The sequence below is a fragment of the Plecotus auritus genome (assembly GCF_963455305.1).
Source record: "Plecotus auritus genome assembly, chromosome: 2".
NCBI lineage: Eukaryota > Metazoa > Chordata > Mammalia > Chiroptera > Vespertilionidae > Plecotus > Plecotus auritus.
This window is the reverse complement of record NC_137771.1, coordinates 40,128,876-40,151,400: the sequence shown is the minus strand read 5'-3', so window position 1 is coordinate 40,151,400 and position 22,525 is coordinate 40,128,876. Positions and strand designations below refer to the sequence as shown.

At 44.9% G+C, this 22,525-nt stretch overlaps 1 protein-coding gene across 1 annotated transcript in view; it reads left to right on the top strand.

Moving 5' to 3' along the window:
- Nucleotides 1-11,865, top strand: part of PLPP3 (phospholipid phosphatase 3) — a 79,024-nt gene extending 67,159 nt beyond the window's left edge. The window contains exon 6 of the mRNA XM_080656295.1: nucleotides 9,946-11,865. Coding sequence (XP_080512421.1) covers nucleotides 9,946-10,068 — 123 coding nt within the window. The 3' untranslated portion in view covers nucleotides 10,069-11,865. The remainder of the gene's footprint in view (nucleotides 1-9,945) is intronic.
- Nucleotides 11,866-22,525: the final 10,660 nt, after the last annotated feature.

Below are 22,525 nucleotides of genomic sequence, written 5' to 3'. Positions count from 1 at the left end.
TAGTAAGTAGAGAAGCCAGGATGTGGGTCCACACAGAGCCAGTCAGAGGCAGTGCTGTCAGACCCAAGCTTCTTCTCAGGGCCTCATCTCCTGCTCCTCTCCAAGCACATGGAACTTGTCAATACTCTCCAACTCCCTGAGCTCTTATACAGTTATCCCCGTTGGTGTTACACAGTTCCAGTTTTCCCTCATCTCTGATGAAACCTTCTGTGTTAGTTTCCCATGTTGCTGCTGCAACAAATTACCACCAACTTAGTGCTATAAAACAACACAAATCCATTGTCTTAGAGTTCTCAAGTTTGATATTGCAAAACGGGTCTCACTGGGCTAAAATCAAGGTGTTGGCAGGACTGAGTTCCTTTTGGAGGCACTGGGGAGAATCCGTTTTCTTGACCTTTCCAGCGTCTAGAGCCTGCCTGCATGCTTTGGCTGTGGTCCCTTCCTCCATCCTCAAAACCAGCAGCGTAGCATCAAGTCTCTCTTTGGCTCTCTCTGGCCCCTGCTTCCATTGTCACATCTCCTGTAATTCTGACTTTACTGCCTCCCTCTTATGAGGACTCCTGCCTCCCTCTTATGAGGACTCATGATTACATTGGACTGACCTGGATAATCCAGGGTAATCTCTCCCATTTCAAGATCTTTATCTTAATTACATCTGCAAAATCTACTTTGCCACGTCAGATAACATAGTCATAGGTTCTGGGGATTAGGACAGGACATCTTTGGGGGCCATTGTTTAGTCTGCCACATCTTGTGCCCCCATGGCCCTTTGCATGTTTTTCCTGCTGTGGTATTCAACCTGGTTCTATCATAATTGTCTGCTCAGATGTCTGTCTCTCCAATATAATTGCAGATGCCTTAATAGCAGACTCCATGGCTTAACTTTCTGATTATGCATTTTCAGCACCTAGCGCAGTGGTTGACACACAATAGGTGCTTGGTAAGCATTGGTTAAAGAATGAGTGATGAATTAGCTTGTGACCTCAGGTAAGACACTTCCCCTCTGAGCCAAGTTTCCTCAACTGTGAATTGATCCTAGAGGCCCTGTAGCTCTGTGACCTTCTCCCACAGTTTGTGGCATCCCTGACTCTTGTTAGTAACTAAGCTGGACTTGCTCTCTCAGATGTTACCAAATCCCTGAAATGCCCAAGAAGATGGCCTCTACCAGGGATCATGACATGTCTCTGAGCCTCTGGGAGTACAGTGCATCACCCTAGAATGTTGGCTTAGTCACTGTGGAGCCTCAGCAAAGGCCGTGACAGCCAAGCACTTTTACACAGGTCTGGGGAGTAAGTCCTGTCACAGCAAGCAAGCGTGTCTAGACAACGATCACATGCCAGGCAGGAGTGGGTTCGGCTTCCTCCCCGCTGCTCACTAGTTGAACCCTTTTCAGAGAGAGAAGACAATGGTACCCAACACAGACAGAAATCCTACCCAGTGTCATGGACTCAATACAAAGACATGGGCTCATAGGGGCAGATGGGAGCCCCCCCCCCACACACACACAGTCACCCTGTCAAGGTGTGAGCTCTTCAGCTGGACTCACCATATCCACTCCAGGGACTGGGATGAGGGGACAGACATCAGTTCATTTCCTTTCTGGTCACCTTCTCCTTTGACCCCCTAACAGATGGCAAATTATGGGGCCCTGGGAGTGGTCGGGGCAAGGCTAGGCTGTCGTGGCTGCAGGTTCAGCAGAGGAAGCAGCTGCTGGTGAATTTCATAAACACCCAGCAGAGTCTTTCCTGGTTTTCCTCTCCCCGGGGTGGGGCTCTGCTCTGGTCACTCTTTTGTGTGCTGCTGTCTTCCTCCAGGATGTAGGGAAGGGCGAGGGCATTCTTTGTCTTTGCCCCTGTGAAGTAAAGAGATGTGAATGTGAAGAAGAGTTCAAGCGGAAGCTGGGGTACAGGAGGAGAGTGTGTGGCATGCCTGGGGACGCACAGTGGCAGAGTGGAACCAGATCTCAGGGTCTTGCTTCTATCTCAAAGGACTAGAATAGTAAGCTCCAAAAACATGCTTAGTCTATGCCATGAACTTGTGAGATCTCTTTCTTCTCCAACAGGAGAGATTACCACCTATTCCCTTTGGATTTATTCTACTCTGCCTAGGCACAGGGGAATGGATGAAATGACCTCCCAAATCTTTTCTGGTCCTGCAAAAGCCTAGCTCTTTGCAACCCCAGGCCCTGACTCCCAGGTGGGGAGGGGTGCCAGGAATGTGGATGTGGGAGAGAGAAGGAAGCAAAGGCATAGATAAACTTTGACCACCAGTAGAGGATGAAGTGTCTTTGGAGTATTCCAAGGTTTGCAGCATCCTTTTAAGTCTCCTTTGCATTCCCCTGCCGAGGTGGATGAGATGGGTGATGAGGCAGAGACTCAAAAAGGGGAGTGCTATTCCTGCCACTTACTGGTTGGGCAAGTCACTTCTTTTCAACCACCTTTTCCCTTTCTATGAAATACGGATGGTGATAACATTACACAATCTTTGGATTGAGAATTCAGTGAAGGAAAGATGTACCGTGTTTGGCACATGCAACACATTGATAGTATGTGTATCATGTGTTAAGTACTAGGTTAAAGATTTTCACTAAAAAGAGTTGGTCCTTGAAGAGCTTAGTTAGAATATAGTAGCTTTCCAAGACTTGACCACAATCCACAACAAATACATTTTACATCAAAACCCAATGGAGATGCCCGCACATAACTAAAATATTTCACAAACTAAGACTTAGCTGTAGTGTGTGATACACTATAATATTTTTTTACACTGTAACATTTTTAATTTAATTTTTTAAAATGCTGGTATTGACCACCCAGTATATTGATATTGTAACTTACTAATGATTTATGACATGCAGTTTGAAAAACACTGATCTAGGGCAGACAGACATGTGAACAAACATGCAATTGAAGAGCTCAGCTGCAAGGAGGGACCCTCTACTGGGGACAGTGGGGCTCAAGAGAGGGGTTAGTTCATTCTCCTTAAGGCTGTTAGAAGGCTAGAAAAAAATTTCTTGGGGAGGTGATTCTTGAAAAATGCGTGGACATTTTCTATGAGATGCAAACGATAAGGAAGGGCATTTTATACTGAAGGAATAACAGACTTGGAGATGGATGAGAGTATGGTATGTCTTGTAACTCCAGCAATAAATGATGGAATTTGTAGGATAATGGGAGAGGTGGGCTCAGTGAATCATGGTCCCCTTCACCCTTTCAACTTCACAGTGTATGATTTCTGGGAGTGGGGGTCCCTGTCTTTGGCCAGCCCCTGTCATCCTTGGTTACCACACTCTTGAACTCCGGCTCCTGCTGAATCTAAAATCCCATCGACAGAGCTGTCAGCCCTCGGGATCCTCCTTACCAGAAACTCTTCATCATGACAGCCTAGAAGTGCCTCTCTGTAAGTCTCCTTGGCAGGACATAGCTCCCTCTTGACCTTCAGAATTGCCCGCAATTCTCTATCCTCTGCTGCTCCAAGCTGTCCTTCATATTAACTTCCTCCTTCATGTCCCTCAGTAGCAAGATGATCGTAAACGATGGTACCCAAAGTAGGATTCGAATAACCTGTATAAGTGTTTTCACATAAATTCTTCTATTTCAGCCTTATAGTAACTATGGGAAGGTAGATTTTTAAGTAACATTTGCACAAAATACAGTACAGGTTCATCATCTGAAGTCATAAACCTCTTCATTTTGTTTAAATTCAAGCCTAGACACGAGTATGACTTAGCTGGGTCACACAGCTGTAGCAGTTTGGGGACCAGATCCTCACTCCTAGTGGGACACTCTTTCCACCCCTCATGCTTCCTTATAAATTCCCAGGGCCAAAAGCCACTGAAAGCACTTTATTGAAGTCAAAAACAAACAAACAAACAAAAACAACAAAAAAACGATTGCTTTCAACTCCCATTTAGTAAAAAGAATAGGGCTGCCAAAGATGGCTTTTCTTTAGACATTACTATACTTAGAGCATGAGGTGAGCCAGGTCCCAAGACTTTCTCCTGCAAAGAAAGTTATTCCTTAATCTATAGATTGCTTATCACTTTAGAGTGGGATGCAAAAGGGAATCCCAGAGCAAAGATGTGGGGATGTGCACAAAAGGAGCAGTGCGTGGTGTCTGTCCCGACACTAGGCGAGAAGGGGCTAGATTTACCAGAGGCTACAATTGCGGGGCTCTGAGCACAGTTCATCCCCTTGAGTAGCTCATAGTCGAAAGGGGAAACCTAGCGTGGCATTTAAGGCATTCTGCATGAAAGCCTATGGCTCAAGCTAAGACAGAAGGTCATTAGAAGTTCAGTATGGGTGCCAAAGAGAGAAGATAGGGGTGGCTCCGGGAAGGTTTAATGAAGGTCAGTTTACAGATAAAGGAGCTGCTCTCAAAAAGATAACAAGATATATATCTAAGACACGTGTCCATGAAATGGCAGATCTAGGATTTGAGCCAATCTATTTTATAAACTGTCCACTAATAGTTTGCCTGACTTTTGCGTGTATAACGACACTGGTAGTGTTTATTAAATTCAGGTTCCAGGCCACCTTCCAGTAGGTCCAGGGTGGGCCCAGGAATCTGGTTTTCCAGGAAGTATCCAGCTGATTCTGAAATAGATGGTCTGAGGACGACACTTTGAGAAACACCGGAATAGACAACTCTTCGTTTTCTCCTGGTTCTAAGATTCCAAAATTCTGCTTTTATACTTCTCTGCTCTGTGCTGGCACCTAAGCCCCACAGGAGTGTGTGAACATCCTGAGGAATAAAGACATGATTTCTTCGGGGAGTTCACGTATACACTCTCAGGAATTGAGACACTCAGGGACTCCAGAGACATTTCAAGGACAATTTTATTGTCATAATCTGCCCTTAAATGACCCTCAGAAATTGCTGACCTGGCCATTTGCAGCAATGGGCGTGGAAACCTGGCTACTACGGACTTCTTGTTTCTGGCAGCTTGGTCCTTGTGAGCTCCAGCCAGCAACACCCCAGCAGGGCTGGGCTGTGAGCGCCCCGGAAGGCTGGCATCGCCACAGTGGGTGAATGCGGCAACAAGACATCAGAGCTTCTTCCTTTTTGAGTGTGCTGACTCATTCTCCAGAATAGCCCCAGAAATGATAGGACTTTGAGAGCGAGTCCTTTCTGTCCTATGGAAAATGCCCATCTGCAGGTGATCTTCATGGCCTGCTTGAATCTGTACAGGTTTTCATGTGTTCATTCATATTCCCAATCAGTCCTATTTTCTCCTTTTTCTTCTTTCTAGTCCTTTTCTCTTCTTTCTCCTCTTTCCACACATAGGAGAAGGGAAGAGAAGTGACTTTGTGCAGGTAGATACTGAACACACAAGGCCTCATGAAATGGCTCCCTTTTATTAACCTTTTACTAAGCGCCAGACACTATACCACACTTGTGCCTTTTATGTCATGTAATCCAAACCTCTGAGCTGGGGAATGTATCCCTCATTTAGGCGTTTTGCTGAACATGGCAGAACCTGGATTGGAAGGCAAGTCTGTCCCACTCCATAGGGCAAAGCTTTGAGCAGGGCTGTGCGTGTTGGGTGGGGAGTGGGAGACAGTGACTGATGTTATCATACCAATAGTCGTCATTGGCAAGGGCACTCCATTTCCCAGCTCCTCATCACAGTGAACGGGACCCCTCCGGCCAGCAGTGTCCTTGTCTGTGTGGTCTTGCTCTTGGTGGAAGGGCTGCCTTGTCCTGGTGCCTGAGTAAATCAGATCTCAGAGCAGCCTGCCGTTCCAACCCAGGAGGAGGGTGGAACCACTTCCCCAAGCCAGTATCAGAAGGACCCCAAATATTAGAACGCAGAGGGAAACAGAGCTAGAATCTTTTTCACTAGCATAGTTACCCAACCTTTAAGAGTTTTGATGGGAGCAAGTGCAAAGATTTCTAGAGGTGGAAACAGAAGTGGAGAGAAAAGGATCAGCTCCCCCTGCACACAAGCACACCCCTCCACCCACTGCAGCTCTGTCTCAGCATTTCAAAAACCATCTCTTGCCCATTCGGTGAGGCTCAGTGGATATAGCATCAACCTATGAATCTGAAGGTCATGGTTTGATTCCTGTTCAGGGCACATGCCTGGGTTGTGGGCTTGATCCCCAGTGGGGGATGTGCAGGAGGCAGCTGATCAATGATTCTCTCTTATCATTAATATCTCTCTCTCTCTCTCTCTCTCTCTCTCTCTCTCTCTCTCTCTCTCTCTCCCCCTCTCTGAAATCACTAAAAATGTATTAAACACACACACACACACACACACACACACACACACACACACACACTCATCTCTTCCTCTTTGTCTGCACTGCATGGTTGTAGTTCAGGACTCATCCTCTCCTAGGTTCTGCAATAATGTCTAGACTGGTGCCCTTGCTTTCACGCTCTTTCTAATTCCTTCTCCATCTTAGATACCATCATGATTTTAGTGCAAGTTGTCCCAACACGCTGCTCTCCTGATTCAGCCTTGACAATGGCTCCAAAGGCCAAGAGGATAAGGTCAGAGTTCCCTCATTGTCCTAGGAGGCTTCTGAAGACCTGGCCATCTCCTCTCCAGCCTCGTCGACTGCTTGACGCTGGCCATGCTGAGCTTCCTGCAGCTCCCGAACGTGCTGTACTCGCCGCCGAGCCTCTGCACACACTGCTCCCTGTGCCTAGAACAACATTCCTGTCAGTCACCACCTGGCTAACTCCTACTTATCCTTCAAAGCTAAGCTCAACTATACCTCCTCTGGGGAAAGCCTCCTAAGGCCCTCACCTCCCCTTCAGCCTGGGTTAGATGTCACATTCTCTGTGCTTCTCTAACACCCTGGCTTCCCCTTATCATAATCCTTACAACAGCGCAATCGTAGGGGTCTGTTTACCTAGATCTCTCCCTCATTGCCCTGTGAGCTCTCAGAGGGCAAAGGACACTGTCTTATGTATATTTAATCTTATAATCTCAGGACTTGGCACAGAGTGAATGTTCAATAAGTGTTTACCAGTACTGATTGCATTTTGCAAGAAAGCATTTTATAAAATGCAAACAAAAGGAGGGATGGAATTGAAAGCATCTATCGGAGCAGTTTAACTTAGAACTCTTCTTGGTGCTTCGGATATAGATTTTATGTTTGCTGAGACTGTGTATTGTCTGATGTGTTCTTTCTTCCAGGGGAGATCTGTGGAGTGGGACTGGGGCTGGGAGCCTAAGAGAGCTACCTACTTTATATAGACCCTCCCCAGCCTGCGCCTCTGGGTTTTCTTTCTGGGTGGAGATGGTCTTCTGCAGGAAATGGAACGGCTCCAAGCCGAGACACTTTCGCTCTTACAGGTCCTTTTTGTGTTCTGCTGTCCAAGCATTAGGAAGACTGAGCCCTATTTGAGTCTTGACAGGATCATGTTTCAGGATCCCAAAAAAGTGTTTGTGTAACCTCAAGCCAGGCTGAACGTGAAATACTGCTTCAGGAGGGTGGGGGGTGGGAGGTAGGAATTCTGCTGGACCAGACTCCACTCTTCATCTTGCCGCTTGGCTGTGTGCATGTGGCGTGTGAGAATGTGATTCCCCTGAAGTCCGTAGGCGTTTTGTGTGCTGATAGGATCCAAGGCCGGAGTGTTTGCTCCAGTAGAGAGGAGTTTAGAAATTTAACAACAAACATTTGTTGAGCCCCTGCTGTGTGCAAGGCTTAATGCTGAGCGCTGTAGGTGATACAGGGTGAGTAGGTCCAAGGCTCCATCCTCAAGAAGCCTCCCAGCTAGGAAGAAAGGCTGATCAGCAAAGTTTTGGCTCAGTCATTACTTTGGGAATTACAGAAAGGAACACCTTTGATTGAACTCTGTACCAGGCCTAGATCTAGGTTTTCTCAGCACAATGTTGCCCTTAACCTTCATATTATTCCTAACTTGCAGTTAGGAAACGGAAGCCCTAGTAGGCAGTGGATATGTGCTCAGAAAATTAAATTGGGAAATAAGCCAGTAGCTTAAAGTGGTGTCAGGATCTTGAAGGGGGAAGGGGTGTTATATTTGGGGGTGGAGAGACTGTCCCCTGTTGTATTTGCCCTCAGCAGACAGGATGGAGGCTGGGGAGAGACCTCTCAGAAATGGGCGTGGACAGAGCCTTATTTGGTAGAGCTAGCTGCTAGGCTGGGAGAAGTGGAGTTGGAAGCGAGCGATGGAGGGATTGACCGAAACCTTCCTCTGGACACAGTGAAGGAGGGAGGGGAAGGTGGTTTCCAGGCAGAGGTGAGGACACGGGCTCTGTACCTATCAGAGGAGAGCTGGAGAGTGTATCTCCACATTTAACTTAAATCACATTCGCTAGTATTTCCTTATGTGAGCAGGTGAAACTCCTTCTCTGTCTGAGCACTTGTGCAGGTTCCTGAACAGGAGTCTAGAGCCTCCTGGCTGGGCTGACGTTTTCATTCTTGCTTCCCAGGTGTGGCTCTGGCTGGGGGACAAACCTTTCTGGTCCACAGTTCTCCCTGGCCATACCTCCTTAGAAAGGACAGGGACACAAAGTCAGATTTTTTCTTTTGCACAGTGGTACATTCAAGAGCACTGAGGCTGTCAATGTATTAAAATCTTACATTTTTAGGCTATTTTACCTTCTTCTAGTAGCATAGAAATAGCCCGGCCTTCTTTCTTTTTACAAATATATGGGAAAAACTCTTGTAATGGGTCCAAAATTCAAAGGAGGTAAAGGGTTTTGTGGTGACCAGCAAGTCTGTCTTCTAGTCACCCTGTCCTCCTGGAGTAGTCAGCGTCACCAGTTTCTTGCTGTGATTTTTGTAGCACTTTGCTAATTGTCGCATTACTACAGAAGGGACATTGTGGCAATTGGCTCCACAAATGACCCAAGTCCTTAGTGTGGCCAGTCGCTGGCTGCGAGAGCCGTGACGTTGGTGAAGTTTTATGAAGAACTTTATTTTCTTGCCCAGAATGTGTCCGGAATGAGTCACAGTGCCATCATTAATAGTGAGAACATTACCCTCTGCAGGACAAAGACTTTTCCATCCAGAAAGCCATTAGACAGGGGAACTGTGAAAGTGTTTCATTCCCCGTTTTGAAGCTCAGCCATGTGTTTCCTATTAAATCGCATGACCGATAGGTGCAGCTTATGGTGACTTAATACAAACGCCTGTTGCTAAATGGCTCAAATGGATGTCTGTGTTTACTTTGCCATCTAATACAAAGCATAAATTTTTCTTACTCCAGTAACTCACCAAATTCTTGAATCTTTCATCGGAAGCTAATTGAGACAGGAACTACACCTGCGCCATCCTGACCCCCTTGCTGGTGGGTGTTCAGTAAATGTTTCTCAGTGATTCCACAGATACCCGGTGAGGTCAGTGCCCAGAGGGAGGAAGGACCTGAGCGGAGCGATAGGCAGGTTTTCATTGACCTTTCCTCTGGGTTAGTTGCTGTCTCCCTCAGCAACAAACCCTAGCTTCTTGACCCCCATCAAACTGATATCACTGGGCTTCCAGGAAAAATGGTCACAGCAACTTCCTTACTCCAGCTCCTGCTGATAGGAATTCATAGTGGCCATCTCTTTGGTTACACCCTCGAGTCCTTTGTGAGGCAAGGGAAATGATCATGGATTAATGACTGACCCATTTGGACCTGCTTCCTTTGTTTAGGAACTTATCTTTCATTGCTGTTCATTTGCCTTGAGAAATAAGGGAGTGGGGGTTGACAACGCGGAGCAGTAGGCTGGGAGTCCACAGAACTGAGCTCTATTCCTGCCATGGCTGTGCAACCTGGGGCACGTCATGGCCCTTCCCTGGGCCTTGGTTTCCCTGTCTGTACAGTAAGAGTTGGACTGCATGCCCTTTAGGGTCCTTCCCTATTCAAAGATCTATGGGTTGGGACCCCCTTTTTCCTGAAGTCCATGCTCTTACCACCTTCCCTTGGTTGTCCTCAGACCCCAGATATCATTTTCTGACTTGGATCTCTGATGTGTCCTTCTAGGTTTTCTTCGTGTCCGACCTCTTCAAGACCAAGACGGCACTCTCCCTGTCTCCCCCCATCAGGAAGGAGATCCTCTCACCTGTGGACATTATCGACAGGAACAATCACCACAACATGGTGTAGGCGCCGCCCGCCTCCTGAGCTGTTCTTATAAAATGACTGCTGACAGCAAGGTCTTGCTGCTCTCCAATCTCATCAGACAGTAGAATGTAGGGAAAAACTTTTTACCCGACTGATTTTAAAAAGGAAAAAAAGTCTTACTTTGTGGCCTTCCAAAATAGGTAGTGTTCACCTATGTGGAGACAACAGCAAACTAACACCAAGTGCCAGAATCCTGGATGTGCAATTGGTTGAAGTGTTCATGTTCTAGTGAACACGGGCTTGTTCTGGAACAAACACTAAAAGGTTTTGAGTAGAGTCTGCCGGTCACCTTTGTGACCTGAGACGTGTCCCAGGCTTGTGAGAAAAGCTCAAATTCACATTGTAGCACGTGATGCCAGAAATAGCACTGAAGAAAGAAAATAGCCATGCCGGGGAGGGGGGGAGGCTCCCCTCTTGCATCTCTGTGTCCACACCACTCTATCTTCTACTGTGACTTTGGTTCAGGAAGTTGTTGTTTTTAAGTTTTGTTGTTGTTTAATACAGAGAAAGAGCAAATGCTTCATCAAACGATCAGATCCTGAATCCAGATTCCTAGACCTAAAGCCTTATCACTCACTTCCTGGCCCATTGGCCAACACCACAGTCCCTCACGTTAGTGATTAGGAGACTCTTTGTGGATGAGTGAATTTCACAAATAGCACAATTTCAGAAGAGATAGAGGGTCCAGGCCCTCATTTTTCTTCTTTGGACGCATCATCCTATGATGTTGAAACATGGATTGCAGGATGCTGACGTATATCAATCACCCGGGCACTTGCACACTCTTAGTCATGGTTAGCTTTGGTTACTGCTTTCCCCCTTGAAATCCTTGCTCTGTGCCCATCGGGATTTCCTGCGAGGGTCCGGAGACAAGCCAAGGCGTGGTCTGCTGCCGGCTGATGGAAAGCAGCCTTCTGTACACAAGGTGGGGGAGTGAAGGGGCAAGAATGAAAAATGAACCAACCTTTTGGCTACTCAAAGTCAGGATGAGCCAGAGTAGCAAACGGTCTCATGCCTGAGAGGTTGCCCTTCCAGATAACAGAGCTGATGAGGGCCTCTGAGGGAGTCGCTCTTGCTAAGTTGTGTAAAGCACTATTGTCTTGGGGTTGATCTCTAGGGCAGATCTTGGTAGGTTCTGCTGGGCAGAACACATGGGTTAAATCTCCGTAGAGAGTTTTCATCCTGTATCCGTCCTCCCAGGCGAGGTCCACTCTAGGCAGTAGGCAGGACCCCTTCTACTGAACCTTTGAGAAAAGGAGGAAGGAAGAAATGCTTTCAGATCTCGGATGCACACCGGGCTAAATGTAAACACACGGATCAACCACAAGCACATCTTTACCACAGAAGCCGTCCTGTCATTTCAACATATAGCAAGCTATGATTTTTATATATAAATATTATATAAATAATGTATAAAACATTAAAAGTTAACTATGTAAAATATTATTTCTGAAACAATTTTAGCTATATCCACTATGATTATAAACTGTGTCTCGACCTGTGTTATTTCATTAGCTGCTTAAAGAAGCATTGAGTTAATTTTTTTAATATCAACTAAAATATTGTAGTTCTGTGGTAGACATTGTTTTACAATAAAAGAAATAACTGCAACTAGAGAAAACTGTATAAAAACATTAAATTGTCAGTATTTTTGTAAGGTTCCATTTTGTAAAGAGAATAATATTCAAAGACTTTTGTAGAATACAAAGTGAAAACTTGTATCTGCGAAACTATACTTGTATTAAATGTGCTTTTTAAATAAAAGCTCATAACACAACTAATTAAGGAGTTGGAAGCCTGGAATGTTTGAGGGATGTTTGCCTTGGGTATGTGGGTAAGAGGAGGGGGGATAGCAGGCCCATCTCTGTGAATGGGCTTGCCTTAACTCAAGGCACCACCTCCTGATTCTTTCAGTGGGAAATATGGTGGCCGTCATATGGGTACAGATGTCAAAGCTGTTCTTTAATCTCTGAAAGCCTGTTTGCCAAGCTTTCATCTCAGACTTTTTTTTTTGCAATTACAGTTGTCATTCAGTATTATTTTATACTAGAGGCCTGGTGCATGAAATTTGTGCACAGGTGGGGTCCCTAGACCTGGCCAGCGATCAGGGCCAATCTGTGGGGCAACTGGGGGGGCCCCCCCGCTGGCACCCACCTTGACAGGCCTGGCGCCGCCTGCTTGCTGGCCCCGCCCCCTGCCCCATCCCCCCACCCCCTGCCAGGCAGCTCCTGCATTGAGCATCTGCCCCCTGGTGGTTAGTGTGCATCATAGGCTTTTATTATATAGGATTAGTTTCAGATGTACAGCATAGTGAATAGACAATTACACAATTTACAAAGTGGTTCCTGCGATAATTCAAGTACAACCTGGCACCATGTATAGTTATTACAATATTATTGAATATATTCCCTATGCTGTACTTTACATCCCCATGACTGTTTTGTAACTACCACTTGTGCTTAATACCTCACCTTTTCATCAGCCCCCCCAACTGGCAACCCTCAAGCTGTTCTCCATATCTGTGAGTCTTTCTGTTTTGTTTGTTTTTATTTTGTTCTTTAGATTCCACATAAGTGAAATCATATAGTTTTTGTCTTTCTATGTCTGACTTATCTCAGCATAGTACCCTCTAAGTCCAACCATGTTGTTGCAAATGGGAAGATCTCATTCTTTTTTATGGTCAAGTAATATTCCATTATGTAGTACATATATGTACTACATCTTCTTTATCCACTCATCTATTAATGGGCACTTGGGTTGCTTCCATATCTTGGCTATTATAAATTAACCTTGCTCTTTTCTCCTTCTGGTACCCCTATGATGCAATGTTATGCTTGCTATTATCCCAGAGATCCCTTAAACTACCCTCATTTTTTTTAAAAAAAATATTTTTTCTTTTTGCTTTTCTGATTGGGTGTCTTCTGCTACCCTGTTTCCCAAATCACTGATTCGATCCGCTGTTTCATCTAATGTGCTGTTGATTCATTCATTTCAGTCACTGTAGTCTTCATTTCTGACTGGTTATTTTTATGGTTTTTATGTCTATTTTATGCTTACTATCTCTGTTGAAGTTCTCACTGAGTTGATCTATTCTTCCCCTAAGTTCCCTGAGCATTCTCATAACCATTATTTTGACCTCTGTATCTGGTAGATTGCTTGCCTCCATTACATTTAGCTCTTTTTCTGGAGATTTCTCCTGTTCTCTAATTTGGGGCATGTTTCTTTGCCTCTCTGTGTTTGTTTCTGTGTTTTAGGTAGATCTGCTATGACTTCCAGTCTTGTTAGGGTAGCCCTATGTGGTAGGTGGCCTGTGGAACCCAGAAGCCCAGTCTTCCTGATCACCTGAGCTTGGTAGGGCATCAGAAGTTGAGTTGGGTAGGGCGGGGCCTCTGAACCATTAGGTGGAGCTAGAGAAGTTAATGCAGGTTAATGTTCTGTTGTGCGGTGGGGAGGGCTTACCAAGGGACAATTGTGGCTGCCCTGCGGGACCTCACCTCAAAGCGAAACAACTGTTTCTCACTGTATGTCAGCAGTGCCCCTTAAGCCGCTGACCCTCCTATGGAACCCAAGGTGAGTGCCTGGGAGTGAGAGTTTGTGTGCTGGCCCTTTAAGAGGGTGCCTGGGTTTCCAGCAGCCTTCCCTCTCACCCAGACAGAATCCATGCTTCTTTATAGCCAGATGGGTGTTCTGCAGCTGAGATCCCTTCCAATTCTCAACCACCACACATGGGTGCAGGGTCAGTCCGTGCACATCTCTGCCCCTCTCACCAGTCTGTGTGGCTTCTTTATATCCTTAGTTATAGGACTTGCTCAGCTAGTCTTCAGATGGTTATTGAGGTTGATCATTCTATAATTCAGTTGTAATTGTTATGTGGTCATAGGAGGAGGTGAGCGCAGCTTCCACCTACTCCACATCTTGACTGCACTCTGAAAAGATCAGATCTCAGGCTCCTCTAAACGGCTGTTGTGTTCTAAGAGGGGTTTCACCAGGAAAGGAGGAGCTGTGGGTGCCCAAAGGCAGCTAAGGAGCATTGCTGGATAAGGTGTGTTTAGGAGCTCACGAGGGCGGGCATCTTTCACACAGACAACGTCAAAGAAAGGAGGTGCACTGCTGAGAATGGTCTATGGCCCCTCATTTCTTGCCTCAACCCGGAAGGAGTGGGGGGTTGGGGGGAGCGAGAGCCACCTATGTGCCTGGCACTTTAACACTTTTGATGATTATAGCAGTTATTATTATTGTTGTTTTTAGAAATGAGGAATACTAAGGAATGCAAAGATGAAACAACTTGTCTAAGATACTAGAAGAGTAAACTGCAAGCCAGGACTTGTATTCATTTTCTGCTTCTGGCTAACAAATTACCACAAGTTTGGTGGGTTAAACGGACACGAATTTATTATCTTACTGATCTGAAGGCTCCAGGGAGAGGCTGTTTCCTGGCCTTTTCTGGCTTCCAGAAGCCGCCTGCACCCTTTGGTTTCTGGCCCTCTTCCTCCATCTCAAAGCCAGGCAACACTGGGCCAGCCCTCACTCTCCCCTCTCTCTGGTTCCCCTTCTGCCACCTCTTACACATTCAGGGCCCTGGTGATTGCATGGGGCCCATTCAGATAACCCAGGATAACCCACCTATGGAAAGGTAAACTGATTAGCAGCCTGAATTCCATCTGCTGTCTTAATTCTCCTTTGCCATGTCACATAATATATTAACAGGTGCCAGGGATGAGGACATGGACTTCTTTGAGGGGGCCATTATTCTGCCTACCATTGTACAGCCTCTGGCCCACATGCAAAATATGGCAACATTCCCCCAAATCTCAACACATTACAGCATTAACTCTAAATCCAAAATGTTCAAGTCCCAAATCTCACCATCCAAACTACGTTATCTAAATCAGGTAAATATAAGGTTCTGAGTTTAATTCATCCTGAGGCACAATTGTTATCCATCAATGAACCTGTGAAACTCAAGGAACAAGTTATCTGCTCTCAAAGTTTAATGATGAGACAGGCATAGAATAACAGTTACAGATATTCTTGTTCAAAAGAGAAAATGGAAGAAAAGAAAGAGTCATTGGTCCCAGGCAATTTCAAAGTCCCCAGGCAAAGTCCGTTTGGTTTCAGGGCCTGGGGAATAAACCCATGTGGCTTGTGGCTTCCTTTACTGGCACCAAGCTCAGCCTGCTTTTTGCTGCTAGACCAGCCCCATGTAGGCCCTTGCACTAGCTCAACACTTTCTCAGCATTCTGCTGTAAGTGGAAATGTAACTTTGGGCCCCAAGATGTAGCTAGGGAGACACTGAAGGCCAGAGTCCAAATTTTCCCCTTGAAATCTAGGGGAACTTAGGTCCCTATAGACAAAAATAACTTATTGGTGGGAGAAGAGGGGAACACAGCAAGTTAGTGGAGAAACTGGTGAGACCAAACCCCAAGACTCTCCTTACTACTAGTCTTCTAGTCGTTTTTTCTTTTTTAATCTTCACCCGAGGATATTTTCCATTGATTTTTAGAGAGAGTGGAAGAGAGAGGGAAAGACAGAGAGAAATAACCATTTGAGAAAACACATCAGTTAGTTGCCTCCTGCATGAGCCCCCACCAGGGCCCAGACCAGGAAGGAGCCTGCAACCGAGGTACGTGCCTTTGACAGGAATTGAACCCAGGACCCTTCAGTCCACAGGCTGGGGGTCTATCCCCTGAGCCAAACCAGCTAGGGCTCTTCCTGTCTTTTTAGTCTAAACTAGTCTAAAAAGAAATAAACCCATTTCATGGGGACTTCAGTAACAATGAAGCCATGCCAGACAATGGGTTAGCTCTGGGATTCAGATCCAAAGCATTTGAATTACTTGTTAACTAGTATTTATTAGCTACTATGTACCATGCACTGGTAGACACATGAGATAGGATAATGGATGACACGGATGGGGTATTGGCTTCCAGGGGCTTATGTAGGCTAGGAGAGAATGCGAAAATTACAAATGAGCACACAAATTGTAATTAAGAACTAAGATGAGTGTTATGAAGAAACTAGAGGCCTGATGCACGAGAAGACTGTGCGGTAAAATATGGAGAAAAGATCGTGTCATAAACAAGTTCAGGCTGCCCCATTTTAACCTTAAGGAATCAACAGCACCCATCACATACGGTGTCTTTTCAACAGAAACACAGAGAGCGCTGCTCTGAGCATGCACGGCGCCAGCTCACTGGGGACCACAGACCAGCAGCGATGGCCACTTGTGGGTGACGTCGTGAAGTCATAATGCTGAGGCTATGCCAGGGGTGAGTCTGGCTGCCAAGGTCACATCCTGCCTACGCCCCACAGTGAAGCCTGCAGTCGGGCACCGACAGGCGGCTCGGGGAACTGACATAGCCATGTTGGTACCGTTGCAGTTTCGCTATGCACGTTTAAACCATCGCGTTCTTCCAGAAAGAAGGGCTTTCTCTCCCACTTTGGATGGCCACGCTCCCCCGGCAGCGCCCGAGGACCTGGGGCCTACCTGGCACCCCAGCCTCACTGACTACGCGGGCCACTGCCCTATAGCTCCATACCTCTGTGGCCTTTTGCGAAGCCCGCTGGCTCCGTACAGCGTGGTCCATCCAACGTGGTCTGTCCATCTGCACAGCCCCCACGGTCACCCAGCCACAGGCGCTCGGGCTGCTCCCGCCCAGACTCCGCTTTCCCGCACTTGGCGGTGGGCCCAGTGTACCCGCCTGGACCAGTCGTCCTCTGGTCATGATGGCCCTAGTCTATTATTAGTATCGATAGTACAGGAAGCTATGAGAGACTTCGGCAGGAAGACCTGTCCTATCTGAGGGTGGTTTCCCTGAGTTCTACCTAGAGCCCAAAGATTGTTTACACCATGCCTCTAAACCAACAGAATGAATGGAAAGAGCCCTGCTGAAGGAGAGAAACATGAGTAAGTAAATAATTATGGCAGTGTAATAAGGGGAGGAGGGGCTAGATGAACTGCTGTGGGAATGAAAATAGAATGAGTCCAAAAGACTTTTTTTAAAATTTAATAAATCTTTATTGTTCAGATTATTATAATTGTTCCTCTTTTTCCCCCCGTAGCTCCCCTCCACCCGGTTCCCACACCACCCTCTACCCTTACCCCTCCCCCCACTGTCCTCATCCATAGGTGTACGATTTTTGTCCAGTCTCTTCCTGCACCCCCCACACCCCTTTCCCCCCGAGAATTGTCAGTCCACTCCCTTTCTATGCCCCTGATTCTATTATATTCACCAGTTTATTCTATTCATCAGATTTTTTTATTCACTTGATTTTTAGATTCACTTGTTGATAGATATGTATTTGTTGTTCATAATTTTTATCTTTACCTTTTTCTTTTTCTTCCTCTTCTTAAAGAATACCTTTCAGCATTTCATATAATACTGGTTTGGTGTTGATGAACTCCTTTAGCTTTTTCTTATCTGTGAAGCTCTTTATCTGACCTTCAATTCTGAATGATAGCATTGCTGGGTAGAGTAATCTTGGTTGTAGGTTCTTGCTATTCATCACTTTGAATATTTCTTGCCACTCCCATCTGGCCTGCATAGTTTCTATTGAGAAATACGCTGACAGTCGTATGGGTGCTCCCTTGTAGGTAACTAACTGTTTTTCTCTTGCTGCTTTTAATATTCTCTTTGTCTTTTGCTCTTGGCATTTTAATTATGATGTGTCTTGGTGTGGTCCTCTTTATATTCCTTTTGTTTGGGGTTCTCTGCACTTCCTGGACTTGTAAGTCTATTTCTTTCACCAGGTGGGGGAAGTTTTCGGTCATTATTTCTTCAAATAGGTTTTCAGTATCTTGCTCTCTCTCTTCTTCTGGCACCCCCATAATTTGGATGTTGGTACACTTGAAGTTGTCCCAGAGGTTCCTTACACTGTCTTCATACTTTTGCATTCTTTTTTCTTTTTTCTTTTCTGGTTGAATGTTTTTTGCTTCTTTGTATTTCAAATCTTCGACTTGATTCTTGCGGTCCTCTAGTCTGCTGTTCGATATCTGTGTATTATTTTTTATTTCAGTCAGTGTATGCTTAATTTCTAGTTGGTCCTTTTTCATATCCTCAAGGGTCTCGCTAAATTTATCGGCTTTTTCTAGAAAATTCTTGAAAAATCTTATAACCGTGGTTTTGAACTCTATATCCAGTCATTTGCTTTCCTCCATTTCTTTCATTTGTGACCTGTTTCTTTGTCTCCGCATTTTGGCTGCTTCCCTGAGTTGATAGAGTGGCTTTGTGTGCTAGGTGTCCTATAGGGCCCAGTGGCTCAGCCTCCCCAGTTATCTGAGGTAGATGCTTTTGGTGCACCGCTTTGTGGGCTGTGTGCACAGTCTTGTTGTAGTTAAGCCTTGATTGTTGTTGGTATCACTGGGAGGAATTGATCTCCAGGCCAATTGGCTGTGAGGATCAGCTGTGTCTGCGCTGGGAGAACTTCTGTGCTGGAGACACCCTTATGGGAGAAGACTTTCAAAAGCCTCTGTGCTCAGCTTGAATGGGGCGGAGTCTCAGGGTGGAGCAGACAGCATTGGTTTCCCGTCAGCCCTGCCCTAATGGGCCCCTGTGTCTCAGTGTCCCGTGGTAATCACTGCAAGCACCTCTGAGAGAAAGCTGCCCTCACACCTGCTGCCAGACAGTCCAGTTTCTCCCTGAATGAGTCTGAGTCCCCAGTGTCTCGCCTGGAACTGGAGTTCAGTGCAGTCGGGAGTTTTTGTCTCTCTCCCGCTTGAGAAAGCCAGCCGCGCACTCAGTTGCCAGTCCTCTCCACGCGCGCGTCTCAGTACCTCTGCCTCCTGTAGCTCCTCTGAGTCTCAGTGTGCTTTTCTCTTTCCTTCTAGTTGTAGAATTTCCACTCGGCCATCCTTCCTGTGGTTCTGGATGATGTCCATTTTCTTTTAGTTGTAGTTTTGCAATTGTTGTGCGAAGCAGCAGTTTAGGTGTTTACCTATGCCACCATCTTGGTTTCTCTCCAAAAGCCTTTGATATTCTTTGTGTAACCTTCTAGAACATACAACTCTGAAAAAGAAAAAAAAAGCCAGTTGTGCATGAATCCTTCTCATGTTGACAATTAGCCTTTAACATCCTTTCCATTTCCCATTTTGAAAAACACTTGAGTACGCCAATCACATTGGATTCTCCACTCCTTCTAAAGGAAGATGTGGAATGAATGGCCCCAGATTTCAGAGATGAATGTTGAGTATCTGGGAGGCTTTGGTAATTTTTTTTGAATACCAAACAGGTTGTAAATAATAATGAATAAGAAAAAGAGAAACAACCCATTTTTTTAAAAAAATCAGGGATATACAAATGAAAATAAACACACAGGGTGAGGCAAAAGTAAGTTTACAGTTGTGAGTACATGAAACAACATTGATTCTTTTTTAAAAAATAATTATTTTTATTTATTTCATAGAGGAAGGGAGAGGGAGAGAGAGACAGAAACATCAATGATGAGAGAGAATCATTGATCAGCTGCATCCTGCACGCCCCACACTGGGGATCGAGCCCACAATCCGGGCATGTGCCCTTGACTGGAATCAAACCTGGGACCCTTCAGTCCACAGGCTGACGCTCTATCCACTGAGCCAAACCAGCTAGGGCAGTACTCGATGTTTTTTTATTGAATAGATTCCTAGACAGTCCATTCTTTAGCTTACATATGTAGAAGTGTGTATGTGTGTGTGTGTGTGTATGTACAAGTATATATATGTATTTGCAAATACACAATTGTGTATCTCTGGATATGCATACAAGTTTTTGTGTGTGTTCATGTAATAGGCATGTTATGTGCATATTTGCACTGCTTCTTCTGAGTGGGTCACACAAACCCTTAGGTAGCATTTGTGGAGATGCTATAATGTTTGCGGTGACAGTGGAGAGGAGAAGTAAAGGATAATTGCCACTTTGGTTACCAAATTGTGGAATATGTGGTCCAAGCAGCTCTCAGAAACTCTCCCTCTGGAAGGTGCCTATCATGGGGTGTGGAATCCATTGTACCTAAGTTAACAGCACACTGTTCTTGGGTTCAAGGTGTGAGGAAGTTTTGACATTGACGGGACAGTTTTGATGGACAACAACGGTTCCTGTGGACCTGATCTCTCTGATTTAAATTGAAGCTTATATGCAAAGTTTTTACTTTTTTCATTTTAATCTGTTGAAACCAGTTCCTGCTTCATACGGGGGCTTCTTTCCATCCCATTAAGCTTCTGCCTTCTATTTCTCTGTTTCCTTTCCCCTCATTACTCTGGCACTTGTGGGCAAACAGAAACTTTTTACTGGTTCTCCCTCTTGACATCTTTCTCCTCTGCTTGATTCAGGGGCTGCTGTCTGGGGTCCACCTTTCCTGGCAGAGGAGTTCTCCCACCATGATGTCACCATGGCTCAATTGGAGGACCCCAGCATGAATCAAGACAGAGGAAATGAGTGGTGAGCCCCCCCAGGCAACAAGCTCATAAAGTCATCATGGGTGAAAGCAAAGGAAATTAAGGAAAACCGAGGTCAGAGTTATAATACTACAACCATTGTTTGTATATCCATTCCTCATCTATTCAATGAATATTCCCTGAGCTCTGACACTGTGAATCAGACATAGTTCCTGCCCTCAAGGAATTTACAGTCCAACAAGGGAGACTGATATTTGGACACACAGAAAGACAAAGGTGAGCCTTGCATACTATGGAAACCCAGAGGAATCTAAATGACAGGGAGATCAGAGGGAAAGAAAGTTAAAGACACACTGATAAAGAACATGGGCTTATAATCAGACAGACGGGGTTTAAATCTCCACTCTGCTACTCACCTACATTAGCCACTCACTAATTGAGCCTCTATTTCTTCAGTTGGACATTGGAGATAGCATATCTATGCAAAATGGTTGCGATAATTAAATTAAATGAGTTTTTAGCATAGAGTCTGACTCACTGCAAGCATTTAAATGGAAGATATTTTATTTAATCTTATATAGATGACATTTAATGCTATATTTTGAAGCAACAGCTAGGAGTTGGCTAGATGGAAAAAAGGGTGTTCTAGGCAAAGAACATGACCATATCCAAATCTCTTGTGTATTAATGAACTAAGATTAATGTGATAAGATTTGCATTTTTTAAGTTCAAACCTAAAATACAATAATTCTGATTTGGGCTGTAAATAAATAAATAAAGTGCAACAAAACTATTGAAATGAATTGTACACAAAACAAAACAAAACACTATAGTTATCTCTGCATAGTGGGATTACCAGTGATTTCTGTCTCTTTTTTTTAAGTTTCTCTACACTTTCCATATCTTTAAAATGAATATGTAGATTTATCATTTAAAAACTGTTTTAAAATTATCACTCTTACAGACATTGTACAGAATAGAGGTTAACTAAGGCATACAGAAAGAAATGAAACAATTATTTGATTATTATAATAATCCAGGAGAGAAATGATAAGGTTTGTAGACAAGGCATACCCAGAAGAATGTAGATGCAGAGATGATTCTAGAAATATAAAAGTTAGAATTGGGAAGAGTTCATGGTCTATCAGATATGGATAAAAATACAGGAAAGAAATCAGATGTGATGCCCAGGTTTCTGACTTGGGCAATTAGGTGGAGTGTATACTGATCTCAGAGAGAGAAAACAGGGAAAGGACAGTTAGGAGGAGAGAGATGTGGAGATCAGGAGTTCTGATTTGGATATGTTGAACTTTCAGGTGCTTGTGGGATGTTGAGATAAACACATCCAGTTGGATAAGTACTTGGATAAATAGGCCAGTAGTTCATTCATTCAACAAATACTTATTGAGTATCTACTATGTGTGCCAATGCTTTGATTTTGAACACACAGTAACGTACAAAATAAAGTAGAGCTTGTATTTTCATGCAGGCTAGAATCTCTAATCTCAGAAAAAACATCTGGGCTGAAGATATACTTTTAGGAGTCAACCACCTGGACATGGAGAAGGTGAAGAAAGCCATGAGCAGTGGATGAGATAGATGGCCAGTGGGAGAGTGTAATGGATCAAGTTCAGCCAGGCTAGTCTTTTTCTCTAGCTTAGAGGATTGAACTGCTTTGACAAATGTTCGCAAATCCCTCAAGTATTATTACTTTCTGACTATATGCAACTCCTAATCTAGCTACCACTTCTGTGAGAGGTGGGAAAATCACTGCCTCTCTCTTAGATTTGGTTGTCTTATTTCTAAAAAATAGGCATAGTATGATTTTAACTTGCATCAATATAACTTTTCTACTTCAGGACCTCTGCACTCCCTGTTCCTACTTCCTCAAATGCCCTTCCCTATAACCTTCCCCCACTTGGCTCCTTGTCTTTCAGATCTCTGCTCAACTAACACTTCTGCAGAGAGGATGTCCCTGACCCTCCAGGAGAAATCAGCAGAAAGCCAGGCCCTTGCTACTCTAGCTCCCTTATCTACTCACTGTCTGGTGTTTTACTCATTGTTGAT